The sequence below is a fragment of the Hippopotamus amphibius genome, chromosome 2 (genome assembly GCF_030028045.1).
Source record: "Hippopotamus amphibius kiboko isolate mHipAmp2 chromosome 2, mHipAmp2.hap2, whole genome shotgun sequence".
NCBI lineage: Eukaryota > Metazoa > Chordata > Mammalia > Artiodactyla > Hippopotamidae > Hippopotamus > Hippopotamus amphibius.
In genome coordinates, this window is record NC_080187.1 from 190,929,905 (window position 1) to 190,943,648 (window position 13,744).

The 13,744-nt window shown below is 36.7% G+C and overlaps 1 protein-coding gene across 1 annotated transcript; it reads left to right on the forward strand.

The window, feature by feature from the left end:
• The first annotated feature begins 370 nt into the window (after positions 1–370).
• Positions 371–9,426, forward strand: CTXN2 (cortexin 2). The gene is made up of 2 exons (XM_057724759.1): positions 371–544; positions 8,912–9,426. Exon 2 carries the CDS (start codon positions 8,969–8,971, stop codon positions 9,212–9,214), a length of 246 nt encoding a protein of 81 aa, XP_057580742.1. The 5' UTR covers positions 371–544; positions 8,912–8,968; the 3' UTR covers positions 9,215–9,426.
• The last annotated feature ends 4,318 nt before the right edge of the window (positions 9,427–13,744 follow it).

A 13,744-nucleotide genomic window follows, 5' to 3' on the forward strand; every position in this document is an offset into this window, starting at 1 on the left:
AATTTTAACAATAAATTAATTAAAACCCCCACTGCCTTAGGAAGACAAATTGGTGGTGAACTCCAATTGAACCTTAAAAGTGTGATATGAGTGAAAATTAGCGCTTCCCCCCCTTTTTTTTTCCTTTTTTTCCCCCCTAGATATTAGGACTATATGGAGCCTGTTGCCGCCGTGGCACACTCCCTTCCCCCTCTCACTTCCCACCTCTTCTCTCTCACGTACGCACACGGTCAGATGCCCTCATCTACGCACACACAAATATTTACACACTGCCACATCGAAGAAATCCGTGCACATTTTCCGGCAAATATACTGGCGCGCGCACACGTACTTCGCGGGCGCCCACGTCCTCTGTCCCTCACCGACAGATACAGACATTTACACACGTAGGCCAGGAAAGCACTAACCGCGGTACTGTGACTCCACGCAGGTTCCCAGGACACGCCTTTTACATTGTTACTGAACCGATCAGCGAACACAAACAAACCTGTCAACACTTAAATCTACTCGCTGGATTTCATCTCCATGGCAACAAGCATGGAAGGTGAGACATCTCTGCCTGCGAAGTAATTTTCTCCCCCTACCCTCTGCATTAACTGAGAGGATTCCAATGCAGGTCCAGATGAGAAGCATGTCTCCTTTTCTTGTATTTCTGAAGCTAGGGAGCAGGAAAGGAGGTGGGGAGGGAGGAAAGGGGGAAGGAGTCTGCAGGTCTGCTGAGTTCAAATTCTAAAGGAGAAAGAGCCCTAATGTTTCTGCTGCTGCTGCTTCTGACAAAAGAAAAAAAAAAAAGTGGATGTGTTATGTGTGCAGTCAGCTTGCTGATGCTTCTTCCACAATGTTTAGGAGGTGGTTTCTATGCTTCTTAAGTTTAATATGTCCAAAGAGAGCTGCAGGCAAACAAGGCAGAATGATAAAGACAGTCTAGACATTTTGAGAATTTTCAGACCAGGTTTCTAGTGTTTTCAGAAAAAAAAAGAGGGGGAGGGGAATGTCAGAGTCCTTGAGGAGCCATTCAAAGGTTCTCTTAAGAAGGAAATGCTCTTAAGGTTGAAATCTGAAAGGCTGTGGGGGAGGTTAATTCTGGCATATCTCAAGGTTTGGGAGTCCTGGGAAGGCCTGAAATGTATGCACTTCATCATGATGAAGACATCTGGGTTTGTAATTTAAGGTTTTCCTTTGATTCCAACATATTCCATTCCAAATTACCAACTAAATTTGTGCAGATGTAGCCTCAATAATGCTTCTTTTTCCTCTTTTAATGGGATTTAATAATCTTGATATTTGAAAAAGTGTATATATGTGTGTGTATGGGAGAATTCCTTATTTTTTAAGCTTGCATTTTCCTATCTGTCTCATTTCATTAAATGATGAACATTCATATCATTAGCATTAGAGATTATTATATCTAATGATCAGTATCAAAATACTTTTCACCTAGGACACCATATTACACTATAATAGTTGTTATTTTAGATTTATTGTTTGGAATATTATTAATAGATGAATAATCAGGAGAAAAAAAAAACCCTGTTGATTAAAATAAAGTACAGGGGATTCTTTTTTTAATGGGCACATACTTCTCAATATTGGTTTCCACAGTTGCACACTGTTGCATGATTAAATGACTACATGTTTCTGAAAAGTGAATTTTTATATCTCCAATCAGTAAACTTATTTCACAGAAGAAAAAACATCACACATAACATTCATGTATGTGAAAGGCTATAAATCAAGTGTAAAAATACTGTTATCTTTGCTTGACTGCTCACAAAAGTATGATTTGTATGACTGGTCATGGAAAGACCATGTTTGCTTATTTATTGGTTATTAACTACAAAGCAAGTCAGTGAGATTTGGGCCCATTCATACCCTTGGCCCAATCCTATGACTCATCAGAACTTAGAAATCCCAGTTCCTGACAAATGCCATGAAGGAAATGATGTGCTTTCAACTCATTTTCTCATTTCTAAAATACCTAAACATTTATTCCAGTTAACATGGCTTGAGGCAATATTTTTCACTACATTTTCAGTAGTACTACAGAAATATACTGTAATACTTTAATCATAAAACACATAGACTCTGATATTTAAACTGTACAATGTTGATAATTTTACCCATTTTTGTGGTATAGCATATTTAAAATAAGTTTTACCACATAATTTTACATTCTACTCTTTTTTTGAAAATTCATTTCTTTATTCTCAATTTTTTTTCTCATAAGGGTTTATTTATTTATAGTTTTGTAACTTCATGGTCTAAATTCTCCCATATTTCCTTCATTTTCTATTTCCCCATAAACAGAATATTAAGATGATGTTTTCCCTTTGAGGTAGGCATTTAAATGTCTGTTTTGCAGAACCTGCATTTTTTTTTTTTTTTTGCTTCTGTTCCAGGGATTAGAGAAAGTGAAAGAAATGTATCTTTTATCCAGTTGTTGAGTAATTTTGAATAACTTATTAATTATGAAGAAATCAGTGTTGTATCTGAAGACCTATTGATTCTTAACAATATTTTGTTATTATAATATGATTAATACTATCATATATTCTATTTAATTAAAAGGTGCAAAGCTCAGCACAGGTAGCAGTAAATTTTCAAAAACATTAGAGGTGGTGTTGAAATGAGACAAGCATTTAATTTCACAGAGCAAGCAAAAGGGAAAGTTTGGGCAAATATTTGAAAAATTTAGGCCTGAAAATACTGAAATTTTAACCGCTACGTATATGGCATAAGTTCTCAAGAGTATCTATTTTCTGAACATGTTGTTAGCAATTTCCTTGGCTTGTATTTTGTTTTCATCTTTGGTGAAAGGTAGAATTTTAAGACGAATATAAAAGTCTAAGTTCTTCCTTTGAAGATGTTAATAAAACACCTGTTCACATGAACTTCCAGGTCAAGTGTCCCCAGTTTAAGTTTTGTATATCTCCCTCCCTCCTACTTAAACATGGGGCTTTAAAAGTGTTTCTATTAAATTTTTTTAAAATTAAATTTTATGTTCAAGTTTCAAACCAGAATTCCAGTCACCAGAATTGTCTTGAAATTTTATTCTATGTGCTAACTTACAGTTTTCAGCCCAGCTTTGTGTCAAATTTAATAATCATCACTTCAATATCTTCAACCTAGTTACTGTTCAAAAACACTAAAGAGAATGTAGATAGAGTTAGACCTTTGTGATACTACATTAGAGAGCTGTCTCTATGATTACAGAACTCAATTTGTATTAGGATACCTCAGTGAACTATGAATCTACATAAAAATAATATTATCTAGGCATATCTCATGATCTTCGCCAAAAAAGATATCATGGGAGACTGTTAAATGCATTGCCGTGCTATTTGCATTGACTAAATCATGTCGATGCTGTTTCCCTGATATTCCATGTTAGCAGTAAACTTTCGAAAAAGGAAGTGAATTTGGCATTACTTCTTATTAACCTCATCTTAATTTTACTGACTTCTTAAATGCTAACAAATTACCTGTTAAAATAATTAATTATGGGTTTGTAGCAAAGATTAATTCCAAATTGCCAATATATAATTTTCACAATTTCCCATTGCACTTTCTGAAAATTGAGACATTTGTCTGTCCAAGTCCATACTGCTGGCCACACTCTCATGGTCAGCTATTTCTCAAAGGTTTTGAAAGATTTTTGCTCATGCAAGTTATAAATCATCTTATCCTGGGAGTTTTAACTCATCTAATATGGGTAAACATTATTCTACTACTTTCTGGTCTCCTTTTACCGTTTGATTTTGGAGTCATTTCTAAAGAGCATTCTATTGAATACATTGGTTGAAAAGACAGAAGTAGATAAAGTACTGAGTGAAAATGAGCCCCTAACTTTTTTTTTTCCTTTTTTTTTTCAGAGCTGCCTTTTCTTTGTCATCTGATACCATTAAACCATCTTGCACAAGTAGGAAGTTTAATCTGTTACTGGTCAATTTTTTTATCTGAACATATTGTGTATGAAATCCTCTTACCTCAAAGCCTTTGCCGTGACTGTTTCCTCAAACTTCAATGCTCTTCTTCCAGATATTTTCATGTCTCCCATCTTGACATCATTCAGGCTTTAGGTCAAATGTCATCTCCCTGGGGAAGGCTTTGCTGATTTTTTTAATTAAAAAAGTGCCCTTTATTTACCATCATTCTCTTTCCTCTTAACTTGCTTGCTTTCTTTCATAGCATTTATGACTACCTGATATAATACACAGAGATAAATAGATGGATAGATAATTTTAAAAATAATTGAGTCTGTCTCCTCCACCAGGAGGAGACATGGTGCAGACCTGGAGTGCTGACATGGAGCAGATATTCTATATATATACTGTTCAATGAATAACTAAAATGTAATTGCTATATTCATTATTATATAATACCTTAGTCTCATTCAGCTCCCAGTTTGTGTTCTGCATTTCATTTATGTTGGTACCAACAATAGATAGCCAAAGAGGGCTTATAAACTATGTTTAAAACCATGATATAATCATATATCTTTTCTTCCAAGATGACTTTATGCACTTACTAACAGTGGCTTCATATAGCCATTCATTGTTTGTACTCCTACCCAATTCCAAAAGCCTTTGAAGTATCTTGGCTAAGTATCTTTGAAGTATCTTGCCCTTCTTAGCTAAGGGTAACCAGAGCAGCCAAGTAATGAAGAAGGCAAAGTCAGGGGAAGAAGGGATAATTATACTGGAAGTCTTAAGCTAACCAAAATCATTCTGATTGACTACAAAATTTAACTCTATACTTCCTGGTAGTCGACGCCAAAGTAATATGATGGCTACATACCTTTCCTTAGATAATAAAAAGGAACTCACAAGGCTGTTAGAAAAGATCTACTTCTTCTACTTTTGAATATACAAATCATGTGAGTCTTTCTGGGAATGCTATATTAATCAATTATTTTAAAAAACCAGAAACACTGAACTCTGAATGAGCTGCTGAATTTTAATGTTTATCTTCAAAGCTGATATTTTTTAAATCAAAGTTTTCTTGTTCATTTCACTTTAAATATGCTTTCTGGATTTTAAAAATTAGATTTTTTAAAATCAGAACTTTATTCATTAAAAATTATATTTTTTAATAATTTAGTTTAATTCAATTCAAATATTTATTAAATACCTACAACATGCCAGAAACTGTGGTAACTACTTGAAAAGTAGTTATTTTTCCATTAAAATAAGTAACTCAATTCACAGATTGTCTAAGACTCTAAGAACAAAACATTATCTAGTATATGTTAGACAAATTGTAATATAAAATTTAAGGGATTTTGTATTTCTAATTAGGAAAATACCTTGTTTTAATTTAATAGTGACAAATGAGTTGAGTGTTTTATTGCTACAGCTAGAAACTATCTCTTTTTATTTGTTCGTTTGGGCAGTTGGTGGTTTTTTATAAGAATAAGAGTCTAGTGGATTAATTACAAGCTAAGAGCCAACTGACTTAAGTCTTCTAATAATCAGTTATGACCCTGTGTACGTGTCTACTTTATGATTTTTAAAAACCTATAAATAAATGTAGCTATATCATAACTATACTCAGTTTAGGCTCTTTCTGCATAGTGGCAAAATGAACTAGCTTAAAAATGCACAGGGTGTTAAAATTGCCCAGATGTTTTAACGTTTGTAATACCAATGGTTGCAGGCTAGGTTCCTCAGAAACCAGACTCTGAGACAGAGAGTAGTGTGCAGAATGTTCACTAAGTAGTGCCCTTGGGCTCAGCACCTGTGGAAGGGTGAGGAGTTAAGCAGGAATGGGCAAAATTTGGGCTCTGATGAACCAACAACAGCCTCGGTTTACCCCATGATGAACTCTAGAGCTAGAATGGTTCTTCAGAGTTGTGCCCCTTTGAGCCAAGATGGCCAGGCTTTTTTACTCTCACATTCATCAGTCATTGAAAACTGTTGTTGGAAGCACAGTAAGCTTGGGTAAGGCAGCTCTCTGCTATTGAGGCAATCCATGGAAGGAGCTAGCAGCTGAAGATTATCTGCTGGTAGTGCTCCCAGGTACTGGGCGACAAGTCCTTCATTGAAGTGAGTCTGTTTACTGAGTCCACCAGTAAACCAGGCTTAGTGCCTCTTCTTACCCACACGTCCCAGAAAATCGTCAAATGGTAAGCCTAGCAAGGTCATGGCTCTAGTGAAAAAATAATTCAATAGGTTGCTTGGCTGAATCAGTCATATAGTTGATCCATCATCTCTTCTTTTCAGTTTACCCACCCATTAAATAAATAACAGAGGGTGTATGAATATCAGCACCGGACTTTTAATTGACAAAGCAATAAAAGTAGAGATTTGGTCAGAAAAAAAGTTCTAGTTAAGTCCCAAGGTCATTAGATATTCAGCCCCGTCTCCCTTACCTTCTACAGGATAAATAGTACAAGAGCTCAATCATCAGAAAAATCACTCTGAGACACTTAAGTGATCTGACATTTTTTTAAAAATTAAAATATATTCAGTATACCATACTTATTAGGGCAGAAAAATGATTTGGTGTAAAGAAATTCAACAAATGGAGTTGAAATAACATTTTTTCCTTCTATTAAACCAAAAAGTCAAGTAACCAGCATATCCCAGAATGTACTGAATATTTCTGACACTTAAGGTTTGAAGACAGAGCTCTTTTGTAATCCAAACCATTATAAAAGTAAATATTGTCTGATATTAACTGGTGTATAAGTTGGTGAAAAACTTTGAAAGCTACAAGGCTTGTTCTTATTAATTACTCCCTCTCTCCACTCTTTGCCCCCCATTCCTTGCTCTGTCTCAGTTGTTTCCCGAAAATTGAACCCCAAATAACCTGAAGGGTCAGTCATTTTAATAATCATAATTTTAAAAATTATCAAAAGAAGCACCTGCATCTCCACTCTTGCCCTGTCACTGGGTTCATCAGTACCATTTCTTCAGATTCCATATATATGAGTCAGCATACAGTATTTGTTTTTCTCTTTCTGGCTTGCTTCACTCTATATGACAGACTCTAGGTCTACCCACATCATTACATATTTCAATTCAATTTCAGTTCAATTTCGTTCCTTTTTATGGCTGAGTAATATTCCATTGTATATATGTGCAACATCTTCTTTATCCATTCATCTGTTAATGGGCATTTAGGTTGCTTCCATGTCCTGGCTATTGTAAATAGTGCTGCAACGAACATTATGGTACATGTTTCTTTTTGGATTATGGTTTTCTCTGGGTATATGCCCAGCAGTGGATCATATGGTACTTCCATTTTTAGTTTTTTAAGGAATATCTCCAAACTGTTTTCCATGGCTGTACCAGCTTACATTCCCACCAACAATGCAGGAGAGTCCCCTTTTCTCCACACCCTCTCCAACATTTATTGGTTCTAGATTTTTTGATGATGGCTATTCTGACCGGAGTGAGGTGATACCTCATTGTGGCTTTGACTTGCATTTCTCTAATGATTAGTGATGTTGAGCATCTTTTCATGTGTTAGCCATCTGCAATGTCTTCACGGGGTTGGGGTGCAGGGTGGGGGGCGAAGGGGAAGCTGGGATGAAATGAGAGAGTAGCATAGACATAGATACACTACCAAATGTAAAATAGATAGCTAATGGGAAGTTGCTGTATAACAAAGGGAGATCAACTCCATGATGGGTGATGCTTTAGAGGGCCAGGACAGGGAGGGTGGGAGGCAGTCGCAGGAGGGAGGGGATATGGGGATATATGTATAAATACAGCTGATTCACTTTGGTGTACCTCAAAAACTGGTACAAGAGTGTAGAGCAATTATATTCCAATAAAGAGCTTAAAACAAAAGAAAAAGAAGCACCAACAAAGACAAAAACACCAGCAATCTATCATTCTCAGTTATTGGATAATCTTTTTAGTGACATTCCTTCAAAGAAGGGCAGCTGTGGGTTAGTAACCATTTGATTTAATTAACTAATCTTAATTTTTAATTAATTAATTCAATTAACTTTAAGACATCAAATGGAAAAATCTATTTTGCTTCAATTCAACACTCACTTTCTGAACACTTTTGATAGTTTTAGAATCTCAGTATAGTAGGAACTTAGAGAAAGTGGGAATCTGGTTGGCAAGGGGTCTAGGGAGCTTGACTTGCAGCTGAATTCATAGAAAACATGCTGTTTAACATGGATTTTATGTCTATTTAGGGGGTGAGAGCCAATGGAGATGGTGGGGAGATGGTTAATGGTCCACAGCTACTGTGGCTTGTTACTTGCAAGCTGCTAGGCTGGGTACTGCTCCTTTTAACATAATTTTAAGAACACAATTTCTAATTCTTTAAGGAATTAGCATTTAGTGTTTGAGGTGGTAGTGGAAAAGAAAATATAAGAACATAAGTCTAAAATCTAAGAAGTCTAAAATAAAGAAGATATTACACCTATTTTAAAGGATCAGATACTCTGGTTTCTCTTCATATCGTATAAATCTTTCGCCTTTTAAAAGGATCAGAACTTATCGAACAAAATGGCATTGGAGATAGACCTTAAAACATGGACTTTAGAGAGCTTGACCAGCTTATACCCTATAATTATCTATGGTTTTATTGATACATGCAAAAATGAAATGAAAATTGGATGAAAACTTGGGTCAAAGAAACAATGACAAGCATCTCGCAATGAACCAAATGCTTTTGGGGTTAATTATTTGACTATTCCCCTTCATACCTGATTTTATATTTAGTGTATACAGGTATTGTTTTGTGTGTCCACAAAGGCAATTCTGTAATTACTACAATAGAAGTAACATCTCCAATACTAATTTCATCCTGATCTATATCTGATGATGTTTTCAAATGTTTTGTAAGTTAAATCAAGAGAGTTTGAAAAATACCAGATTCTATAGAACAATTACCTGCCTAATACCATATATGGATAAAACTAAACTGAGTCCAATTTTGTATCTAGGCCAAGAGGTGACTCCAGCAGGAATTCTGAAGACCCAAAATGATGTGACAGTGAATAATGAGTAGTAGCTATTGTGGCAACTCTTCAGCTAAGATGAGTGTCAACGAAGTGTCAGCTTTCTCATTGACTCTGGAACAAAAAACTGGCTTCGCGTTTGTTGGGATTTTGTGTATCTTCTTGGGACTTCTTATTATCAGATGCTTCAAAATCCTGTTAGACCCTTATAGTAGCATGCCTTCCTCTACATGGGAAGATGAAGTTGAAGAGTTTGATAAAGGGACATTTGAATATGCACTTGCCTGAGTGTTTTCAGCATTACAGTTTTTAGGGTTATACCACTGGGGCACATGGTGGACACAATTGTAATTTCCTTCAGCATGCTGGAAGAAGCTCATTTCATTCACTGAATTCAATAAACATGTGCGCTCAATTTATCCACCATGCTGTGTAAGTGATAAACCATTATTGGGGGTTCTCACTTTCCTCTGTTCTCACATCGAGGTTTCTAATGAATAGAGCATAAGAATAACTCCAGCCATATATACTATCTTTATTCTTTCTGCATCTGCTTCTGTGCAACACCCAGACACTCTCTCCACATTCCTGACCCTGGGCCCCTTGCTCTAGAGAATTAGGTGTCAAAGATAAGGGCCTCTCAGTCCAAAGAATAAACAGAATATGATTTTCCTAATAATAGCCATAGGTCAACAATGTTCACACAAACCCTACAAGTAACCACAGGCCATAAAGGCCCCCAAATGTCACATTTTGACCTTTCTATTTCTTCTCCTTCTAGAATGTCTTGCGATAAAATTCCCTAGCTTGGGATCATACTGATACTCTCTCCTCCTCCCCTTTTATATAGCATTAAAAAGGGAGTTTTCATCATGACCTAGTGGAAACAAGAAGCATAAAGTCCAGCCTCCACTTTGCCACCATTACAGCTATCAACCTTGGCCAAGTCATCTTATCTCTGTAGAGCTCAGTGAGGAAGCTAACCAGAGGATTTTCAACATCCCTTTTAATTCTAGTGCCCTATGAACTCTACAAATATACCTGGAAATCCAGGGATCTGAGATGAATGCAGATTTAAGATGTCATGAAAATTTTTTCAGTTTAGGAGTCTAAACTCTAAGATTTGAATTCTAATGTTTGCCTAGCCAAGAACAAGCATTATGACCTAGAATGTTACCTATATGGGAACTTAAGTTTCACATCAGCAAAATGATAAAAAAAACAACAAAAAAAAACCTATCCCTAGAATTACCATATGACACAGCAATCCCACTCCTGGGCATACACTCAGAGAAAACCATAATTCAAAAAGATACACGTACCCCAATGTTCATTGCAGCACTTTTTACGATAGCCAGGTCATGGAAGCAACCTAAATCGCCATCGACAGACAAATGGATAAAAGAGACATGGTACATATACACCATAGAATATTTCTCAGCCATAAAAAGGAATGAAGTTGGGTCATTTGTAGAGACGTGGATGGACCGAGAGACTGTCACACAAAGTGAAGTAAGTCAGAAAGAGAAAAAGAAGTATCACATATTAACACATATATGTGGAATCTAGAAAAATGGTACAAATCAACTGGTTTACAAGGCAAAAATAGAGACAGATATAGAGAACAAATGTATGGACACCAAGGGGGGAAGAGGGTGTGGGATGAATTGGGAGATTGGGATTGACATATATATACTAATATGTATAAAATAGATAACTAATGAGAACCTGCTGTATAGCACATGGAACTCTGCTGCACAGTAGAAACTAACACATTGTAAAACAACTATACCTCAATTTAAAAAAACAAAAACAAAAAACCTATCCTACATGTTTTGCAGGAATGTTGGGAGGACCAAGTGACATATAATGAATGGGAAAGTAATTTGAAAACCAGAAAACATTGTTTAAACATACCTTGCTATCATTATTTATTATCCTTGTTGGTAATTGTAAATCAAACCTTAAGAAGTACTGGCTCAGTGTAAGTTATTCAGCCTCTTCAGTATTCATTCTCTTTATTTAATAAACTTAAAAAAATAGAATTATATAATTCTGCTATTTTTTCCGACTACAAAATTCTGACTGTCTATAATAACTGGATGGATGTATACCAGGAAATAAATAAATACAAAAATATTTGTGTCACTTGAGAACACAGAATTGCCAAACATACCAAAAAAAAAAAAAAAAGGATTAATATGTACTGAGAGCACTAAATTAGGTATTTTCCACTTATTATGTAATTTGATACTCATCAGTCCTTTGAGTTTGGTACTACTGTTTCCATTTTATTATCTCAATTTCACAGATGAGGAACTGAAACAGAGAGATTAAATAACTTCCCATGGTCACCAAGCTAGGGAGTGATTGTATTAGGAATTAAGCTATCATCAGAGTCATAGTCATTATTTGTAGATATCATTCTGTACTCCCACACACTGTCCTCAACACTTCTACATCTTACAAGTTTGGTTACTTCCCAGGTCCATAGTACTTCAAAACCAGCTTTCTCAGTGAGAGGCCCTGACACTTTTCATCTCCTAGTAGATTCAGAACACATTTGTGTTGGCTATGGGTCTCCTGGACCAAACTCTTACCTCAAGGTGGCTCTTTGAACCCCAATTGGTACTAGAGTGCCAACCTGAGACACCTTGTAGCCAGTTGGTAATTTGGTCCAAGAACAGCTCATTGAGCCAAGTCAGCTGGACACATTGAAAGTTGTAAATGTCCACGATGTTAGTCATCTCCTTTGCAACACAGGCTTCTGAAATACTAAGATATGAATATATGCCCAAGTACAAGATACTTCATTTGTCTGCCAAGGAAGACACCAAACAAGACCTTCCATTTTTGTGACTAAACTTGTTATGTTAACAAGGCCAGATCTTTATTTCAAAAAGAAAAAAAAAGACTCTAAAAACCAAAGACAAGAAAACTATGAAATATGAGCATTGTTTCTGAAAATTCAATACCCATAAGCTTTCCAGATATTATCAACTCCACCTTAGTATTATTTCTAATCCTACTAAAGATAAATTATTTTAACCAAAAATGTCTTTATGCATGGCCTATTGTGTGCCTTAGACTTTTGGGGGGAAAGTGGAAGGGGAAGAGAGGTTACAGTCGGTATTTTTAGAGCTAGAAATGATATAAGATATAAAGGATGGTTACAGCATGGAGAGCATGGAAATTTATTGAAATGCTAATCCTTCTAGGAATAGATGTCCAATGTCATAGCCAGATCGTCCCCTAGCTGCCTCTTCCCAAGAGCCCTGCCAAAGAGGACAGGAGAAAAAATAAAGGACAGTTTTTCTCTGTTACCTTACCCACCTGTCTGAAAGGCCTTTCGAGGTTGGCTTTATGGATGGTGTAATTTTATCCACATCCCCCAAACCATCTCCCATCTACTCCAGAATGTCTGAATCCCCTAATAGAGAACAAAGCCTTTCATTTCAAAGTTAGAGACAAAAGGCTTAGAATGAAAATGTCTAGTTGATGTAAGACTAAAACGAAAACCAATTCACACTACACTGTAGTCAGGCAGTAGGTCAGCAAGGAAAAAGGAAATTGACAGCTATTAGAGGCATTCATAGTCTTTGGCAGAGGAAAAAGGTTGAGGAATAAACCAGTGGGCTCCTGAAAGGAGGCCAGAGTTGAGGGAACAGTGAAGGAAAGGGAGACTAGAGGTGGCAGAAATAACCGCAAGTAAGTTCACAACGCCTGTCCAGGGCCGGTGAATAGGACTCTTTTGGGTCCCAGCCTCATCTTAGCTGATCTAAATAACCAGCCCCACCCAGCTGAGTCTGAAATGCGACTACTCCCTACGCCTACCATATGGGAAGTCAGAACCCTGTGTTGAACAGATAAATTCCTTATACTAGCGGCCTTTAAAAGCAAAATGAGTTACAGGTACTTGTAATTCTGTCTCAATTTCTGATACAGCCTCATGACATTTGCCCAACTGATTAGCATGACAGTTACCTGACTAGGAGCCTCTAAGGGGTTTTGCTGAGGTATCTCCAGACTCCTCTCTACAAGCTTGTATCTGTTCACCAACCTATATTTCCCCCATTTTATTTTATTTATTTTATTATTTTTTTTAGAAATTAATTTTTTATTATTTATTTATTTATTTATTTATTTTATCTTTGGCTGTATTGGGTCTTCATTGCTGTGCACGGGCTTTCTCTAGTTGTGGCAAGCCAGGGCCACTCTTCGTTGTGATGTGTGGGCTTCCCATGGCAGTGGCTTCTCTTGTTGCTGAGCACGGGCTCTAGGCACACAGGCTTCAGTAGTTGTGGCACACGGGCTCAGTAGTTGTGGCTTGCAGGCCCTAGAGCACAGGCTTAGTAGTTCTGGTGCGCAGGCTTAGTTGCTTTGTGGCCTGTGGGATCTTCCCAAACCAGGGCTCAAACCTCTGTCCCCTGCATTAGCAGGTGGATTCTTAACCACTGCGCCACCAGGGAAGTCCCCCCCCTATTTTAATAGGCATAGTACCTATCCTAATCTCTGATGATTCACCCCAGAATCTTGGGATGTGACTACACAAAAGTTATCAGTAGCTTGTAAATATTGCCAAAATAGCAAAAGCAAGCACTACATACAAACCGGTGCTTTCTAAAATTAGCAGACTCACCCTTCACACAAATTAACTCATTTAACCCTCACAATGTCTACAACACAGTATTGTTCACAACTGATTTTACAGATGAGAAGAGACTGAGTAACTTACCAGAGTTCACGTAGATAGGAAGTGGCAGGGCCAGGATGTGAATCAAGCACGCTAACTCCAGACACTGGCTCCTAACCTCTGTA